The following is a 21,501-nucleotide window of genomic DNA, read 5'->3' as shown; positions in this document are numbered from 1 at the left end:
CTTCGATAAGTACTGAAAAACTCAAAGGCTTCTTCGTTGAATCAGGTTAGTATGTTAGAGAATCGGTTATTGTATAGCATCATATTGTTTAGATATAAAACAACGGTCGGCTCGTCGCAAATAAACCCAACAACCAAAACTTTGATCAATGATTGATCAATTTACCACGGTCTGCAATTTACCGGCAGTGCTTGGGTTTCTTTGGCATGCTGCTATAAAAGGAGTGAAGAAAGATAGCAGAAGGATCAATAAATTAAAGGGAAAACTCAGTCAAAGCTAAATGAACTAAAGGAACAGGAATACTGTATGAAGTTTAGGAGTGCAGATAACCGAGTGGTCTAAGACATTGGACTTTGAGTCTGAGTTAGAGATAGCGCAGGTTTGAATCCTGTCTGTGACCGTTGCACTTTTTATCAGTACCATTGACCTTGTACTGTATCGACTCTCCCTCTTATTCTGCTTGATAAGATCCTCGCACAGGCCAGTGGCCCATGAGAACGGGCAGAGTAAGCCTTAAAAGGAAAAAAGAAAAAAAGGGGAATGCAAAATATGTTAAACTTTCTACTCCACTTGACAACCATTGCTATATGTTCCCTGTATCTCCGCGGTCTATAGTCTATGTAAGAGTTTTTTTTTTTTTTACTTCAAGATGACCAAAGCCCACGTTATAAGTAGGTTTCTTGCAGATAGGCACAATTAATAGTGCACATTCACAGACCAATTTGCAACCTCCCAACGGGTAGGCCTAATTGAAATTAAAACTCCACGAAGTTCAACCATCTGATTCGTACAAATATAAGTTTGAAATATGAAACGGTCATTACTCCTGACAAGATCTTTTCGTATAATTCCGTACGAATTATGCTCCAAATTCCCGCGAGCCGACAAAAAACACCAGGGCGGGAGAAAGCGTGAAGTCACAATGGCACGTCGTGTGCAGAAGTGACTCGGCCAAGACCGAGTGGAAAGTCAGTCCATAATGGATAAAACATATCGTATTATTACCGTACCTCTCGTCCATAACAGCTCCCGTCGTCCATAACAGCTCCTGTCGTGCTTTAATCCGACCGCGCGCAGCCTTGGTAAACTATACTTGGGTGGAAAGTGAGAGAAATGGGGTAAATTTAAGAATTTAAGACAAAGCCATATGTGAGATAACGAAGTCTTTTAATTCTTTTTAGTGTTAGCCTACTTGTCCTCAGGAACCACTGGACTGTGAGAGGGTCCTACCAAACAGAGCAAGGCAGAGTCGTAAATATACGAGTGTATAATCCTGATTGAGTCCATAACTTCCAGAGTATCCAACGTTCTAGGGCATTAATTTCTTTGAACTACGGCTCTCGCAAATATTTTCATTCAAAATGCGCAGAGGTTTCAACCTCGAATTCTTTAACATTTATTTAAAAATCATAACTTATATAATAATGAAGCATGCTTAGACATGCATAAATTAAGTAATAACATTGATAAATATTTGTTCAAAAACAACAAGTAAAATGTAAAGAAAACGTCAAAATTGGTAAATTTGACAATATGTATGTGCTGCTTGATGAAAGGAAAGTAGAAGATTCTATCGATGAAATTAATATATTTAAAAATTAATTTAAATAGATAATTATTTAACGATCAACTCATTGTTCGTACTAAGGGTTTTAAAAACTTTAATAAAAATAATTCAATTGAAGCACTTCAACATCATAAATATTAACAAAACAATATAATGAATACGAGAATGCGTGGATTACTAACTAAAATGGGCATCTGGGTTAGAATGTATTTGGATGGTACGTTGATAAATCTTATTTTTTAATGTTTCAGGCTGTCGTAAAAGAGATCAACTTCTGAGGGAAAATGTTACCTAAGCGGTGGAGTCTAGCAATGGGACAATGGAGTCTATTCTTTGTTTGAAGGTTATTTTTGACGATGGAAGGATTGTGAAGGAAACAGGATTTTTCCGGACATTTGCCATCGTTCAGTGAAACAATAAATGGAGTCTTGATTTTAAGTAGGTAGTAACTTTGGCGAGATCGATGGACGAATATTTCAGTAAATCTCGTGCGTTTAGGCATCTATAGAGAAAGACCAAACCAGTACTCTCGAGGAGATCTTCAACGGGAGATAGATTATGCTGCACCTCCAGCTGTACATCCAAGTAAGTCATTCCAACAAGCTTTACAAATCTTCTTTGCAATCCTATAGCAATAAACTAACCCAACATAAAATATGACCTGACCTAACCTAAAATATAACATAACCTAACCTAAATATAACTTAATCTAACCTAACCTAACCTAATATAATATAACTTAACCTAACGTAATATAATCTAGCCTAGCCTAACCTAACCTAATCAAAAGGTCCTGAATCGTGAGGAAATTCAAAGTCCACGTTCCGCATAGAGTCCAGAAGACCTTTCACCACGTCAAGTCGGAATGATGACTTGATTCCCACGGGAGTTGCCACCGCTACCGCCACCGCCACCGCCTATTAGGCTAAGTACACGGCCGCGGCCCGGCGTCGGATCAGCCGGCTGTGGGTGGTCATCGTCCGCATAACGACGGACACATAAACACGCCTAAAACAGTCGGCACGGCGGGGTAATGACTGGCCGACCTGAGTGCAGACGGCCCGTTATAAAAACACAAATAGTCCAAACATCACGTCTGTTTAATTTAAACTAATCACAGAGCAGGACCATCTCAAATGTGCGGTAATGGCGATAGGCGCTGAGTGCAGTTCTCGGGCAGAGGTCACAGGAGCTGGGAGGATCCGTCAACGTCAACTGGAGCCAGACGCTGCTGGAGAGACAGGACTGACTGAGCTGGGAGTGATTAGGAATGAAGATAGTTGCGAAGACTGTTCCTTGAGGAATGCCATAAAACAAGAAACGTACTTACCAAATTTTGAACAAAAAGATTTATATAATTTAACTTCCTGGATTCTTGTAGAATGCTCAAAATGCTCGTCCTCACAGCCAAGAAAATATTGAAATCTATAAATATCACTATAAGATGTTCAACAATCGACACAAAAATTGGATCTTATCTACTTAATCAATAATCACTCATTACAAAAAATCATATATAGATTGAGCATATTCTGTATTTACTGTTCAAACGGATAAACAAATAAATGTATATGGTACTAGTAGACGTAAATGAAAGAAATGTAGAAACATGTTAAAGCTGACAGAGTCTTATAAAAAAAGTACACTACTTTTTTGTAATTTAGCCATCGAAATGAGTAACTTTCATGATTACTAAGCTGTTCATTTCAAGGTCCCTAGTTAACTCCAAATACCTGTAAATTCCACCGCGTTTTGCGTGCCTGCCTGTCAGTCTGTCAGGCGTCGACCTTATGGTTCCCATACTTCAGGCAGTAATAGTCGATCTTGACAGCCATCTCAGATAAACTTAAATATCACAATCCTCTACATTTGTATTAAAGATTTGGGTCCGAAAGGTTAACAAAAACTTGCAAACTTGTATGAGACCGCATTGCATATAACGTTTGGAGGAGTTAAGGATATTATTTAAGAATTAAACTGTTCTAAATAAATTATTGGTTGAAAAACTTGGTAGGATGAGATATCAATGTAGCTGGTCTATTTTGTGAGTCAACACCAAGCCCTGCTAATTCTTGTATAACCTAACAATCACACCATAATCGTTACTAATCAGGTTTTATATTACGCGGAAGATTAATTTACCTTGTTTTCCAAGAATGAGGGTCGGGTAACTTTCTTATCTTATCTTATCTACTAATGCCTCAGCCATCAGTGTGGCAAGTGGTACCCTGCATTGATGGCTACGAATAAAAACATCCCCTGAGATTGCGCTAACCATTTAACAGAATAAAATTCTAAAGGATGTGGTGAAACATGCATGAGAGAGCAATCACATGTATACAAACCTAAAAAAAAGTTTGAGTGGTTTGGTGTAAGTAGGCTGACAAAAAAGAACCGATAAATCCAAGTTGGGCACCTATTTTTCCCGCACTAGGCTGAGCGTATATGTATTAGTAATCACTTGGCAATCTTGTAGCTGAAATTGCCGCATTCCAATTAGCGAAAAGCTTCAATTAAATCTGGGGTACATGGATTCCATTAAAAACTCCCATATAGCTATAGGTAAAGAAATATCCTAGGACCACTTTTTTCCCTCATGAAGATATTTTTGACCTACATTGTAGTTGTGAGATTAGTTACTAACTTGAGAAAGAAATCAGCTTTGTTGTATCAGTGCCAACGTGATGTTGACTTATTCCGTAAAAAGCTATATAGGAATTATAATTCCTTAAATTGTTGCTATTTTTGTTAGGTACGCTCAAAATCACTTTGGTAGCAAACAAATTATTTTGTTTCATTAACAGTTGGTGTCAACTGAGTCACTGTCCACATTAACAGCAAAAGTATTACATCAAATAATGTTTCTCAAGAAACATTATTTCTGTCTTGCTCGTTTACGATGCACATTATCACCCACTTGTGCTGTGTTTCTAACGAGCTGCTAAAAAGTGGTACTTCATTGTACAAGGATAATGATTAAAGTTATAAGTACACTAATATTCTATTGCTTGTATCTGTCAACAAGTTGGCATTCTTAATTTTAATTCTATGACAAATTGATATTACGTACTGGAATATTGAGATTCTGCTGCATCACGCGGGTCATTCGCCTTAAGTTATAGGGTTTCAAGTTTAAGGAAGAAAATTATAGTAGCCTATGCAATGGTAATTATTTTTAATCACTTCTTAAATAACAGCTGTTTCTTTAATACTTAAGTTGGTCCATAAATTAGTGGTTTTTGTTACCTGATAATAGAGATCCAAAAATCAGCAATAAATTCAAGTTTTTTCAATGCGCTAATCTCAAACCTTGTTATTGTTTCACTAGAACGACATGCACAAAATCACTTTTTGATACGTAAACTTGACAGTATAACTAAGTTAAGTTATTAGGCAATAAAATTAAATAAATTATGTCAGTTTTAATTTTGTTTCCCGTGTGATAAATGCCGCTGTTCACCATACGGAGCAAAAGTGGCTTTATACGATTAAGCGTATTTCCGATTGCGCACAGAAAACAACCCTTGCTTCTAATGATGGAAACTACTATTCCTGGTTATGTTGGAATTTTTCTGATACGTTTTAATCCTTCACTCTAAAAGCATCTTTCAGCAGAGAATGTTGGAGAAAACATTTTAATTCTTTGACAACACCACCTTCCCTCAAACGTAAATTGGATAGAGACAAGTACATAATTAGATTCATAGTACATTAGAGATTAAAATTGTTATAGCATTAATTAATTAGTTTTGGACACTCTCGTTACGATTTTTACTCTGCGTTATGATGTTTCCAAAAAATAAAGACATGCCCTGAAAAGTTAGTTTCCAGATTAAGTTTCTGGAAAACTCTATGAAAGAAATAATATAGAACACATTTATTTCCACAACATATACATGCATCAACACATTCTTATCAATGTTGAGAATAGATCTTTGCAAGGGTGCAAAACCCGAGTCTGATCAGTCCATGATCCGTTAATGAATTTGTTTAATTATTAATATTGATATAAGCTTAATAGCATTAAAAGAAACAATGTCCCTGACTGTACAGACTGTGATTTAAACTGTATAAAATCACATATTTATAGAAACTCTACGAATCAACCACAGAAAATACGAATTTAGCTTGATACGTTCTTTCAACTTAAAGTTGAAGTAGAATTGTAATAATTTTAACTACTAGGTATTCTTTTTATTTTTATGACGTGCCAAACAAACTACACTTTCTCAAATCCTAGATACATTTTCAGATTCAGTAAGAAATATTCACATATGTTGATGTTTTTAAAACGTTTCGGTTTAAGAAACCGAGCACATTTCTGGTTCTGCTATTTTATAACACATGGTTAAATCTAAAGAAACTACTAAAAAGAATTTTTTTATAGTTACAATAATTATCTCGTAATAAAGTTAGGACAATTTACCTGCCTCAGCCGTTATGTTGTGATGGGAAATGTTGTATATAATTAATTTTTTAAAGTATCTCACAGTAACACTCTTTTAACTCAGCTGCTTGGAAGTCACAGTTTAGAAACCAACAGTTTCCACGTTTTTTCTTCTGAGCACGGTTATCCATAGGACAAATGTAACATTAGAATTTGCTGCCTATAATTAGATCTTTTTTATTTCAAACATTTAAATTCTTCATGCTTCGATTAAGAGGAACCAATGTCCACGTTTAAAATCTTTAGGAACGTTTTTTCAACAGTAATGCCATGACAGAATCTTAAGAACGTCCTGCCGGAATGCAAGTCAATGTTTTCTTTTTAATACATTACAGATTTAACATAACAGCTATACACACACCTGCCCGTTTTTGAAAATACGAGAACTAAAGTATAAAAGTCACTTGACAAATTCATATTGCTTTTAGCTGAAAGGACGAAGAGTTTAAACTATCATAACAATTTCATTTCACCCAACAAAAACGATGCTACCTGAAATCCGATAAGTTCCTCGGGCGAATGAATAGCCCAGCACATCGCGCCAGAAAAGGGTCAACTAGACAACAATGTTAGTGAGGCCGATGGCCGGGAACTTGACACACAACGTGTGTGTGTGTGTGTGTGTGTGTGTGTCTTGTATCTTGCGTGTCTCGGAGCCTTGGTGAGATCTGTCTTCTTCACCTTGTTCGTGGCCTTTTTGTGGGCCTGTTCATTCATCAAATAAACACGTCAAACCGCGCATTTAGACAGAGGTTTCTGTTCCATTAGCTACGAAAAGGTACAGCTCTATTATACATACTAGCCCAGTGTGTTCTTAATTAACTACTTATCATGTTTATTAATGTGATATATTTTCCAACCCTCCCCAGGTTATGTGTATTATACTGATGCACACAATTTTGTATTTGAAGAAAATATACAATGACTTGTGGCAACAATGTAAGATCTTGACGTTGCATTTTTGTTCACGTCAGCTGTTATATTGTTGCTTAGTTTGATTCGTTCAGTTATTTTTTTCTTATTAGCCAAAAGGTCGGCTTTGGATTCTATCCATGAAGCCTCGAAGTACACCGATTGTTCGCGCTTTGCTTATAATGCATTAGACGGTGTTATGATGCACTTATAATGTCCTAAAAAAATTCAAATAGACCGTTTGATGTCCGATAAAAATGTGTTTGTTTCCTTAAATACTTCAATATTTTAAGAAAATATTCATTGGGCTGAGCGGTTTAAGAAGTTGGACTTTGAGTCTGAGTTAGAGATAGCGCAGGTTCGTATCCTGTCTGTGACCCTTGCACTTTTTATCAGTACCATTGACCTTGTACTGTATCGACTCTCCCCCTTATTCTGTTTGGTAAGATCCTCGCACAGACCAGTGGCCCATGAGGACAGGCAGAATAAGGCTTAAAAGGGGATCGGCTTATCCTTTTAAAAAAATACTTAATCAATCAAATAATAGGTTTATAGACTGCTGGGAAATAGCTGTTTATGCGTTTATGGTAAGCACACGTGAGCTCAAAAAGCTACGTTTGTTTAAAACACACATACAGTTTTTTATTTTGTTGCAGATATATTAAATTCAGAATACTGGTTTTAGAAGCTTACTTTTATGTGTTCGTATACTATTAGTATAAGTAATTTCTGTGACAAAATTTCACTTTAACCTGATCCATTTAAGCAACTTATATTAATTTATGATCTGAAGTTTCACCTAAATAATACATTGTGTTCCCTCACTTTTCAGTCATTCCCTTACAATTTTTCAATATGTTCAGGGTTATAAAAGTTTCAATTTGGCACACGGCTTTATAATAAACTTATTTATGGAGTCAAAAGTCACGTTTTTAATTCCATAACTGCGGTTTCTTCTGTATCATTCATAAAAACCATAATTGCATCGAGTGTTTTATCCATAATTTTTCCATTCCTGGAAAGAAAGAAATGTGTGTTTCAAATAGCACATAAAGGCACGGCAGTTAAAGTATCAACATAAAAATGGACCATTAAAGTCCTTTGCGGAAAATGTGTGTAATTTTAATGCTTCTATCAAAGCGATATGGGATCATACAATACGGAGAGAATTATACCAGTTTTAAGAGCACCAACATGACTGCGTTTAACAAAACACTTCGGAAGCATGTAGAACATTAATAGAAGTGAAAACCTAATATAGTCTACAAGAACTCTAGTATAAAGATAGATTCGAAAACTGGTCACTGTGAGTGTAAATTACAACTTAATTTGTGTGTATACGACTACCTGCATGGCTTGGTGCGATGTAAATGTTGTCTCGTTACTCCGAAGTCTAATATCAGGGCAGCTCGCAACTAAATACATTATTTCGCTAATTGCTATTATTATACTTGGCAGAAATTAAACGCAAACAACGAGTTGCATAAATACTTGCGAACATAATTTAATTCAGGGCCATTATTCATTAGCGATTCACTATTATGGACCAGGAAGGCGACATTCACTGCTTCCAACAACGAGGCTTAAGGTTCAATAAAAAAACAATTGAGTGGTTGTTTGTTTGTCCCCATCTACTCCTAACGTCGTTACAGTTTGATTGTCACCAACTACTCCTAACTTCTTCAGAGTTTGATTGTCACCCACTACTCCTTACTCCATTAGGAGTTTGATTGTCACCAACTACTCCTAACTTCTTTAGAGTTTGATTGTCACCAACTACTGCTAACTTCTTTAGGGTTTAATTGTCATCAACTACTGCTAACTTCTTTAGGGTTTAATTGTCATCAACTACTCATAACGTCTTTAGCGTTTGATTGTCACCAACTACTCCTAACTTCTTTAGAGTTTGATTGTCACCAACTACTCCTAACTTCTTTAGAGTTTGATTGTCACCAACTACTCCTAACTTCTTTAGCGTTTGATTGTCATCAACTATTCCTAACGTCTTTAGAGTTTGATTGTCACCAACTACTCCTTACTCCATTGGATTTTTGATTGTCACCAACTACTCCTTACTCCATTGGACGTTTGAATGTCACTAACTACTCCTTACTCTATTGGACGTTTGAATGTCACCAACTACTCCTTACCGCATTGGACGTTTGATTGTCACCAACTACTCCTTACTCCATTGGACATTTGATTGTCACTAACTACTCCTTACTGCATTGGACTTTTGATTGTCACCAACTACTCCTTACTCCATTGGACGTTTGATTGCCACCACCTACTCCTTACTCCATTGGACGTTTTACTGTCACCAACTACTCCTTACACTATTGGATGAAGATTATTGCTACATATCCCCTACGGAAAATTGTGAAGAACTTCACTCCCAGAAGTTTTATAACAAAGTGATATAGAACTCGTATGGAAATTAATCTTACATTATTGATCCTAATACAGTTTTAGTCTTATCCAGAAGGAATATACAAGCATTCCGTCCGTAATGGCGCCTAAAACTATAAAAAATCATTCATAGGAAAATCATAAAAGACCTTACAAACTTTGGATGGTGAATGTAAGTATTATTCAAGCCTTCTGTATCTGTTCTGTGTACAGAAATGACGTCAGTTCCTGGAACAAGAGGCGGTTGCGTACCACTTCCGGTATATTTCGTCAGGAACAGAAACCTCTACTTTTTAGCATTTCAAATTACATCCATAATTACCAGCATTGCGTGACGTAAGAACAAATTTAATTTATTTTGTAGTAATGTTAATGTTGCCTTGGAGATATCTTTTGTTTTTATTGTTCATATTACTGTTAGATGGTGCTTTTTCATAGTTTCAATGCATTATTGTTCTTTACCACTGGTATATTCTTAATGTTCGAATTCGAATAATTGTATTGTTACTATTGCAAGGTTGTGTAAAAGATTTGCTGAGGTTTCATGTAAGTTTCAAGCCTACAGTTAAGTTACACGTCTCATGTTAAAATGGCACATGGTTGTACTAATTTGCAAAATTAATGCAAAATTATCGTTCGGACAGACAGACAGATATGCACAAAGAGGTAACATTTTCCAGCCCCTCAAGTGGTATACTTCGCTAACTCTCAGCCAATAAAACTTTTGTATTTTGTAAGTATATTTGTATCTAAGTAAGCATATGCATGGCAACATGTATTATTGTTACCATCACGAAACTGTTTTATTGTTAGTGATATTGTGGAGATATGAGAGTAATTAATTTTATTGCGTTGGTTTAATTTTACGTTTTATTGCTCTTATAGCTTAAAAAGAGTAATTTCAACAACTTCGTAATTTTGGGTAAATTTACTAATTAGTCTGGCAAAAAGTTAAAAGGGAGCAAAAGATATTCCACTTACAGCAATACCTTAAATAATACATTTTGAGCAAGTCTGAAAGTTTTGTTTTCAGATCAGATTACAAGATAAGTAATGCATAAAATCAAGACTTATAATTTAAGTTTAAGGAAATGCATTTAAACTTCCGTGATATCGGACTGATGACAGTTTCAAATCCCAATATTTTATTTTTTTATTACTTGTGGAACAACTATTCAAAGTGGACATCTTGTTGAATACGCAGATGAAAAAAGATCAAAGTCAAAAGATGTCTTGGAAATCGAAACCTACGTGCTTTTGAGTCGAAAAATATTACAATCAACAATCAACAATTGGGAGTGCCGATGGGCGAGCAGTCTAAGACGTTGGAGTCTGAGTTAGAGATGGCGCTGGTTCGAATCCTGTCTGTGGTCGTTGTACTTCTATCAGTACCACCGACCTTGTACTGTATCGACTCTCTCCCTTATTCTGTTTGATAAGATCCTCGCACAGGCCAGTGGCCCACGAGGACGGGCAGAATAAGGCTTAAAAGAGGATCGGCTTCTCCTTAAAAAACACACACAAAACAAAAAACCAAACTTTACTCATTTCAACATGCGACAACAACAAAAAATTAAAATTTACCCGTGGTCATAGAGAACGATTCTCGAATAGTAGAAGTCAATTCTACTACATTCCTAGGAATGGTCCTCGATAGAGGGCCGACTTGTAGTGATCACATCGACGTGCTGTGTTCCAGAGTTGCCAATGGTAGCCTATCTTTGCTCTGCGGAACCTGGCAAACTATTGTAATTATACTGGCTAAACAAATTATAAAAATGACTTATTATAAGCTAGTAGCCTATACCCACACTTTTTTTTTAATTGAAAGAACCTTTCGGTCCTTTCAGAAGGCAGGCAGAAGAAGGCAGGCAGAATCATTACACACTTAAAATTTAGAGAGTCGTGCAGAGATGCCTTAAGGAGTTTTGGAATTCTGACTTTTCTTTCCTCTATATCCTGGAGGTGGCCCTGTATTGTCGATACAAATTTGATTTGTCACAGAGTAGTGGCGTCCACAAGAGGAAGGAACAACTTGAGAAATCAGTTTCAAAGAGCGATGAATTATGAACAACTTCCATTTCAGGTCGGTGTCAAAGTGATCAATAGACTCCCGGAGTGCATCAAAGGATCGGCAACAAAGAAACGTTTCAAAGCTCGATTGAGAGATCTGTTAGTGTCGCATGCGTTGATGAGTTCATTGCAAATCGCTGGGAACAATAACTTAACATTTTTTTGCCGAAATGAATGAAATCTAAATGTTGACGATTGCAAAAAAAGAGTGGAGCAATTAATGCAACTTGAGGCATACCTTTATTAATATAAGTTATATCACTGACGCATGCAATACAGTTGTACAAATTCCCTTATGCAATAAATAAAATTTTAATTTAAATGATTGAAAAACCCCAAAATCATCAGTTAGCAGAGATGAAACCAAAATCGAAAAGAAATTGTAGCGTATAAATTGTTCTACTGCCAGTAGGCTAAACAGCGAGTGTGTCACGCTACTCAGAATAATCACAGCCAGGATGACGTATCTGAATGGATAAATGCTATGTAAAGGGTTAGGAAATACAACGGTTTTCTTAAAAACTAATCAGTCAGCATGGGGACCTGGAAGGCTAAAGATATCCCCATTTCCTAAAAACATCGAGTACGCGTCAAACAAAAGAGAAACCAATATTGATTTCTAATGTAGTGGGTTATTAACACATGTCACGTGATCGTAAACAATAAAGAGGACTCTCCTGTTTTACCCTCTTATTTACCAGAAGAAGTTTAGCTTTAAAATTTAGAAATTATTATCAGAGCCTAAAGAGATAAGGAATGGATGTTCCTGCATCTTTAAGTCTTAATTCTGTTATACCATCAGCTGAAGGCTATACTCTAAAAAGAACCTAATTAGTTTTCGTTAAATTAAAATTTTAATTACTTTTATCGTAAAGAGGATTACATTTCCTTAAACCTCTAACGGTGAACGTTCTTATTCAAATTTGTTTAAATGCGTTTGTTTTTCTAAACAATTTCAGTTTTTGTTTATAAGCACTGTACGTGATAAAGTGTCTCAATATGAGGTCTAAACAGGTTACTCTATATAAACATTGTGTATCATATTATTGTATCATCATTGTATAGCACTGTGGATGTATCACTTGCATTTCACTTTAATAATAACGTTGATGGCAGGTTTATTATATTTCAATATTTAGTCGTATATCTTTGTCACAACTTAGGCTACCTGTGTATGTAGCCTAAAAGCTTATAGACAGTGCCGGGTTTACAGATTTTTGAGGAGAGGGCTTCCTCTTATGTTATCCGGATTTAAAACTATGCTTAAATAGTTTAATTGTGGTTATTCATTATTATATGGACTTAAAATACAACTTGTGGAATGAAAAGCGTTACTTTTTGAAAACTTTTATATAAGTAGGCTATGTAAAAAATATAACTTTTACTTAAAAACACAATAATATACATTTCCTATAGGTATTTAAATTTATAGAAATTTGATCGGTACCCGAGAGAAATACGGTTGTTGTATGTGACTTTTTGATATTATGAAATATTCTAATGTATAGTTTGAAATGTCATACCTTCAGTTCTAATTGCTACTTTTGTTTGATAGAGAGTTCTATAGTTTTTATACAGTCTATATAACAGCACTGCCCAGACACTGTAGTATATAACAAACACAATTTTACACAAAACACACGATACGGGTCATAAAACGCAAGTCTCCGATTAATGGCGCATTAATAAATATTGCGGACAAATTAACAGACACTGTTGTTATTAATTAAGTTGTTCGTAGCTTGTTATTGGAGTAATCAGCTTATATTCATGAACGGGAAAAATTGTAGACAGTCACGTTAACCAGTTCCGTAATTATTTTATATCGATCAGTCATACGTTACGATGGTCGATCGTTCTGAGGCCTTAGACTTCTGGCCTTCTGACCGGATCCTGTAAGATCAAACACAGTTTTTAGTTCATGATGTTTTTGAGAACACGTTCAAAACACTGGGAGTGCCGATGGCCGAGCGGTCTAAGACGTTGGATTCGGGTCTGAGAGAAATAGCGCAGGTTCAGATCCTGTCTGTGACCGTAGCACTTTTATCAGTACCATCGACCTTGTACTGTATCGACTCTCCCCCTTATTCTGTTTGATAAGATTCTCGCACAGGCCAGTGGCCCATGAGGACGGACAGAATAATGCTTAAAAGAGGCACGGCCTCTTAAACATGCAGGAGAGTCGTATTTCAAATAAATACTATATTCAACAAATTAATTTAATAAATTGTATCATTGTTAGAAAAGTAGAACTTTGTTGCAACTAGCTATATGTGAAAGCGTTGTTGATCCTGAATCCTTGAGAAACATCACCACTCTATCCTTGAAGGTATTTGAGAATAGAAGCTCAACTTTAAAAGCTGTTATAGTTTTATCTTGTCATTAGGTACCTTTAAATTCTCCTTTGAAATTGTAAACTAGTCTCAGACGTATTGAATCTCGTGTATTTTGCTGCGTTATTTTATCCATCACCTGTTTTAAACCTTTCATAAAACCCCACTCTCGTTGTAATGGCTCTACAACAGATTCTTAGTGATTTGCTATCATTGTGGTATCTAGTTGAAATGAAGGGTCTAAGATTATAGAGATTTAGGGGAAGTTTTGATGGGTTAGGTTTGAACAATCCTAGTAGTTTTCTGCACATATGATCCATATACCCTCGCAGAATTCTTAGGGTTGATTGCGTCTACCATAGAAATCGCAGAATTATTATTAAGTGCTTTTACTTCAGAAATCTCATGGTTCATCATTATTGACTAGGATGTTTTGTGAATGTTGAGTTAAGCTCCAGTTCACCTTCCTCTTAGAGTTGCATTTGAAATCTGACGGTGTCACAGACTTTGAATCCTGGAATCTGCAGTCATGTTCGTCTGAAGAGATCAAAATGAACTCGTTACGCATTTTCGACATCAGAGACACCTAGACCACAAAATATAGTAATGTTTTGGATCTCTTTAGACGAACTTGACTCCAGATTCAAGGAAGCAGTACATGACAGCATCAGTTTCCAGACGCTGCAAAACTATAGCTACGTTATGTGTGACCTGTCGAAAGACTGTCTAATAAAACTTCAGGAGTCCTAGAAACACAACCTGTTACCAACAATATCAATTTAATCCTCTTATCCACATTATGCACAAATGTGCAACCCACCCAACAAAGGAAATTTTGTAATGGTATAGAGGGTTATAGATTGAGATTAAGTAATAACTGGTTTAATGTACATATCTTTATCCAAAAGTCATCGAAGACATATCTTACTCACATAGAGATTCTCGATGAATGCTACTGTAAGGAACACGCTGAATGAAATAAACTTGACGCATTCTTCTACAAGATGAATTTTGTCTGAAGAGGCAACATATTACGATAGCGCCTAACATATGTCAGCCAGAGCTTAAAACCTAAAGGAAAATAATTTGCAGTTGGAGAATACTTGAGAAAGAAGCAATGGGCCAGCAGTAGCAACTTATTAAGTTAAGTTAAATTAACATAATTACATAAGTTCTGGCTATTTCCGGATTATTATCTGTGTCCGGTTCAAACAGCGACTAAAAATTGTTGATAGAATAAAATGTTGAAATATTTCAGACTCGCAGTGGGGAATTATTGTAGGTGTTGGACTGAAGATGGATCTCCACTGTTAACCAAAGTATTTTAACTGCGTGAACCATATTTAGGCGCGTTTTGCAGTGAACCGGAAAGCTTGGATGACAATTACATAACTTATCGTTAGGATTAGGTACCAGAACTAACGGGGATATTCTTTTGGGCCGTTTTCCGGTTCGTTGTTCGTTCACATAATGATCCGTTATTCGAACTCAATTTATACTATCAGTTAAGAGTATTTGACAACTCTTAGATATGATAAAAAAGCGTTGAATTTTCACGCGATTGGTTACTTTTGGATTTAGCTGTTTTCTACCCACAAATAAAAAAGAAATAAATTTTAAGATGAAAACTTTGCAAATCGTGATGACGCTATTGACTATTGGAAATCTACTAGAGCAGCTTCCCCCCAGTTCCTAATTGTTACCCAAGGACGTTTGCAGGACGTATGCCCTATGGATAAATGGTGCATGTTCAAAGGGTTACAGATGGATCTCTAAGGGTGTTAGAGATGGTTCATCGATCTAAGGGTCAATTTTAGAACTTCATTTGAGTACCTTCAACTCTCAGGCCTGTCACTGATTACGAAATTGATATTCGATCATAGCTTACACTCTGTTCGCTTCAAAGAATACAAACTCCTGAAGCAGATACAGCTGGTTTAGAGAAACGTAGTCAACTTAAAGATTAATTCTCGCCTTGTTGTAATTGCAGGTATATGAACGTAATTATTACTTGTTTGAGTGGTCATTTCTTATCCTCACTTTACGGGAGTTAACGGGTGTATGTGTTAATGGTTAAACATAATCGGTTAATGCCCATACCCATACTGTCTTAAAGAATAACAAGTAAAATATTCATTATTAGGTATAATGATAATTTGTAACCTTTGCCATTGTAATTGTTCCTTTCCATGTGAACTTGTTGTAAGTGAAGAATAATTTTTAAACTACTATATTAAAAACTTCAAAGCTCGAGTAACTGTTTAAATTAGAAAGAAATATTAGAAGGAATGTTGTTGTGTTGTTGTTGTTGTGTTGTTAATGTTGTATTACCAACTATTAATGTAATTCCGAATTATACATTGTATGGGTTAGCTTATACTACGACTATTTAGATTAATCTTTTCGTTGCTTCGTTGTTATTTTTGTAGTTTCAGTGTATAGCTAATGGCTGGGTTTTAAATTATCAAAAGTGGTAAGCATACAAATAAAACTCGCCTCAAATTAAACAAACACAAATTTTTTAACGAGTTAATAGCTAAAGCATTAATGTTGTTTTGAACCAATTTTCTAGAGTTTAAAAACTTTAAAACCCGTTATTTATTTTACATTTTCAAATTGAAAAAAAACCAGTTTTGTGTGCAACCCAATAAGCAAGTTAATACTCAGACTATATTATACCTACAGAATTAATAGTATTTAGTAAAAGTAAAACATATTTAATCAGTACCACCGCCCTTGTACTGTATCGACTCTCCCCCTTATTCTGTTTGATAAGATCCTCGCACAGGCCAGTGGCCCATGAGGACGGGCAGAGTAAGGCTTAAAAAGGGATCGGCCTCTCCTTAGACTTTTAAAATATGTAAATGTACAATTTAATTTCGAAATGTCGGTCAACTAAGTATACTTAATATAAATACTACCTACCAAATGTAATAAAAAGATAAACTAGGCTACAATAATTTACTCAATATTAACCATATACAATATTCATACCACATTGGTTAGCAAGTAATGTTTTTATAGTGTGTAAGAATACCTATAAAAGTATCGAAATTGAGATAAAATTGATACGATAAGGTGCATACGTTAACATTGTGTTATTTTATGGGTAGTGAGTGTACAATATACAGCACTGACTGTACCTTGGTCACAATGTACTGGATTTAGGTTGTGATGTTTGAGACGCAGTCAAACGGGGGGGGGGGGGGGTTAGTTTTGAATGTAAACGTAAAAAGTACAAATAAAGTTCGGACCAACCTATTTGTATTTATTTTGTTCAGCCCAAGTTCCTAAATAATAGTAAAATTAATTCGAAATATAAATAACAATATTGTTAACATCACAAATACATTAACACTTGCAATAACAATTATATAATGAACAGTACTTATAATAACTTATACAAATATTGATTTACTTTGAATAAATTAAAACTAATATTTAGATTATTAATAAAACTCTTCAAAAGGAAATTCAAATATTCATACCATATAAGGGTAACTTTAAACTCAATACCAACAGTAGGCTAACAATAATAAACTAGACGAACAAAAACAAACTACAGTATAATCTAAGATACTGCAAGTGTATGTCATCGTAGAAGAGCAATAATAAATGAAAATACAAAAAATAAAGAAAGAAAGAAAAGCAAACAACATTGAAGACCGAATAAAACCAATGAGCAAGGGTCCACAGGGCCCCCGAATTGAATAAATAAACTAAAATTAAAATATAGGCTATATATTTGTATGGGTCAATCTTAGTGTTGCTCTGTTTAGTATTTATATAGTCAGATTTTTCTCAAAACAAATAATAGACAATACAATAGCCAAAATTTGTGAGGCATACAATAAAAAATATTATTAGCGCTGAGGAAAGTAGTTCTAATAATGTTATAAATGCGAGTGCCTTTGTTTGTTTTTGCTTTCACGCGTAAACTGATTGTGCTTAAATTGTACATGGACATTCTTACTGTCCCTGGTATGAATATAGGCCTTTTCTTATTTCAAAAATATTACCGGGCTACGCCCCACTGGTCTTTAAAGAAGCGAAAATCCCATCTTGGTCTCTGAAATTGTGAAATATTAATTGAAAGGGCCTGTCAAATGTAATCAACTATTCTGTGTAAACATTATTTTATGACAGCATAATCGTATGTTTAATTATTTTAACCAATGTTTCCAATTTGTGTACATGTATAGTTCGTAAATTCTCTAAGGAGAGACCTAACCATTAGTTTTCACTTCTTTTTTAGATTTCAGCGATCAGGTAAGTACTCATCTATCTTAGAAAATGTTCTAAAACATGATCAAAATTTGACTTTCAAGAGTCCCTTTGAAGCAGTCTGCAAGAACCATGGTAGATGAAAGTTCCCTGGGCTGTGCTTTTGAACTAATCTACCGATTCCAGCTCTAAATATTCTAAAATATTAAAAGTAGTTTTCAGTTTGTAAAGAAACAAACACGTAAATAGTGTCATTTTACATGTATTTTAACTGTGTATTTTTATCAAATACTAAGTATTAGAAGATATAAAATATCAAACTACCTACTATCTACCTTTTATTATAAAATTAAAAGACTATTGTAAAATCCATTTTAGTTCTCTTATGACAGAAGTAGACTTCTCTAATCTGTGATATATTTTCTTGATCGGGAAACAAAAATAATGACGGGGGTAAACTGCAATGTGACAATGCAATGGCCATGAATGTACACTTCTTAACGTATTCTCTTGATCGTGGCAAGAAGGCGAATTCGACGTTGGCGTCGGAAATATAATTCACTCCAACGGGTGCATACAGGTGAAAACCCGTACGAAATTGCGTGCGAAGCCGCGGGTAACTGCTAGTTACTTTATACATATAAAATCTCTAACTGATCTATACCAACAGTCAGATAGTCAATAATTGTGTAATTTTGTTTGTCTTTTGCTTAAGCCATTTAGACATAAAATGTTAAATTTCTTCAATCGTTACTGTTTACAAACTCTGGTAACAGTTTATTGAATAAGAACAGCTTGTTGATATTCATATTCCTTATAATACTTATCCATTTTATTGCATGGCAGCTTAGATTTTTCTGCCATACATTATAATTATATATTTAGCATTGATCGTAAAAAGAATAAAGATTATTCTTTACAAAAATAAGATTAAGATTAATTTAAATACATCCATAACAAGCATTTTTAATTGAGGGGAACTCTGCCTACAAGAGTCAATTGGGGATAAACCAGTAATAATTCAAAGTGCCTTTTTTGCCCTAGAAATGCGTCTTTATCTGACGTTATGTTTCCCCGTAAGCGTAGTCTATTTAATAAATTAGACGAGTAAGAGACACTCCAAAGTATGCCATAATATTAAACTCATGAACTTACTCATATTTTTTTAGTTTTCTCATAAGAAAAGTTATTCTTGTTAATTGTTTTACACAGATTGTTTGCATTTATGTACAAAACTAAAGTTAAGTATGCATTTACATACGCTCGATACAGTGAGGTATGATATTATAAGTTTATAATATTATGATCTAAAAATAATCTTGGAAACTTCAAAATTTGAAAGCAGGATCATTACGTCATCACTACATTGAAACAACCCCTTTCTTAACCTTGAAGATGTGTGCTAAACCTTAACTGATACAAAAGTATTCTTCCGTTCTCATTCTTAGAAATATTATACAGCGAAATATATCATAATTACAACATTACAGCTCATAACGAATACAATTATTACGGGGATAATAATTACTTATCGCAATAAAAAAAGAAGCGGACGTAAAATTGAACAATAAGGAACTCCATATTCAACATTATCGTCTGAGTACAGATCAACACCGCCGCAAATGTACTGCCGCCATTCATTCAATGCAATCCAAATAAATAATTTGTAAATATTTAGGAGTAGTTTGTGTACAAGATTTAATACAGGATGGTTCAAATTTTCAATTTGCCCTTATAGATAAAAAAATATTTTGTTTGTTAGTTATTATGTTGTAGATGGAGCTTATATTGGTACTGATAATTTACTTACATTAAAACATAGAACCAATATTTAACACTTTTATTATTTTGTGAGCAAATTATGCTACTTAAATTGTTTATTAAGTCACTCTTAAAAGTATTTTTCTTGGAAAAAAGTGTTTTCACGTCAAATTCTACAATAATTTACTTTTATCCACTACAAACTTATGCCCATTTTACTAATAGTAAGGAATATAAGCAAACATTAGTCAACTGTTAGACACAAATGTACTGACCTAGACCTATACCTTACTGATATGCATAATAGGCTGTGTATAGGTACATGAGAGCATGTTGTATAAAGGACGTAGTCCACTCTGAATTCGCTAATACAATAATTGATAGAACCATGAGCGCACTGATAATTTTTGTAGTATGAACTCCATAGTACTTTTTATTGAACGGAACGTTATGAAGTTATATTTTAATCATTGAAGTTTCATAGTTAAACCGAACTGATAGAGAATTAAAATGAATTAATTCTAATTAACCTTTCATTCCTAGCTTTGGCACGATCATATTATCTGCTCTTGGTGCAAAAAAAAGGTTCCCTAGGCCTCACTGTAAACCTCGGTTTCCTTGTCAAGGAATTTTAACCCTACCCACATTGCTTATTCTTGGTTGTTTATTGCATGTTAGGAAGAATGTAGCCTAAATAACTTTGTTGCGTTTGAAGATGTACATAGCCATGAGACAAAGTAAAAAAGTGACCTCTATCATCACAAATACTCCAGAACTATGGAAATCATTGTAGTAATTAGACGTACAATGTTTTGCCTGTTAACTTTAGAAGTCTTCCACCGATATTTTCAAAAGAAAAATAAAGCATTTCCTGGGAAATGACCCATTGTACAAAACAACCAAGTTCTCTGGTTGGATTTTGCAACTCTGCACGTTTAAGTTACCCCTGCATGAATTAACAAGACGGTACTATATTGTTGCAGCTCTGTATTTGTTGCTAGCTTGGTGGTAGTTGTAGGTTAAAGGTTTTAATCTCATGCCTGCTAATTTGTTGATTTATTATTCGTTATTATTGCTTGACGAGGATAATGCAGATTTTATTTGCCTTTGGTTTAATTCTTGATTCTACCGAAATATAACAACGAAGTATCTTAGATTTATCTCATGGGGTTTTATATGTGTGTTCTTTTATGCCTGGCCTGAATTAAGAGCAAATCTGAGCAATGGATCTAAAGAGATATATGTACTACCGTAATGGTTTTTTTTACCTTTTGCCGTTTCTTCGACGCCTTTTCGTGGCGTAGACGGTGCCAAGCTGGTTCATGGAGGCGGCGGCGCTAGGGGCGGGGGTGGGGGGCGGCTCTGTGTACACCGACACCGCCGCCCCGGGCACTGCCCCGCAGGCCAAGAACTCCGTGGTGATATCGCCTTATCACTTCACTACTACATCGCCACCCACGTGACACACACGACACCGTCACCAGCACAACAACACAACTGAGGTCCGGGCGGCGACTGCTGTCCCCCCACCCTTCCCGCCGCGCGGCCACGCCCCCTCCCCGGCCGGCCAATAGCGGCGCGCCACGTCACACCGGCACAATGGCAGTCTCAGGCGTACGGTTCTGATTTCTCCCTCCCCCCCCCGCACCGCCCGGCCAGGCTAATCCCCAGTGATTGACACGCCTAATCGAGTCCCAGCGATAACGCCGATTATGCACGTTAAATATTCACCCCAATTATATTATACGAGGTCGATTCTCCTGGACCTCTCGAGG

General features: G+C 35.5%; 1 protein-coding gene across 3 annotated transcripts in view; it reads right to left on the bottom strand.

The window, feature by feature from the left end:
- The window catches only part of LOC124360858 (aryl hydrocarbon receptor protein 1), a 245,463-nt gene that overhangs the window by 172,975 nt on the left and 50,987 nt on the right, over positions 1 to 21,501 (bottom strand). For 2 of the 3 annotated variants that reach the window (XM_046814819.1, XM_046814820.1), the window contains exon 1: positions 20,995 to 21,227. The exons of the other annotated variant lie outside the window; for it this stretch is intronic. In XM_046814819.1, the coding sequence (XP_046670775.1) occupies positions 20,995 to 21,050 (56 nt within the window). In that variant the 5' untranslated portion in view covers positions 21,051 to 21,227. Of the gene's footprint in view, positions 1 to 20,994; positions 21,228 to 21,501 lie in introns of those variants that run through there. 3 annotated transcript variants of the gene reach the window in all.

Source organism: Homalodisca vitripennis, chromosome 4, assembly GCF_021130785.1.
Source record: "Homalodisca vitripennis isolate AUS2020 chromosome 4, UT_GWSS_2.1, whole genome shotgun sequence".
NCBI classification, from domain to species: Eukaryota; Metazoa; Arthropoda; class Insecta; order Hemiptera; family Cicadellidae; genus Homalodisca; species Homalodisca vitripennis.
The sequence above is the reverse complement of the archived record's forward strand: the minus strand, read 5'-3'. Positions and strand labels throughout refer to the sequence as shown.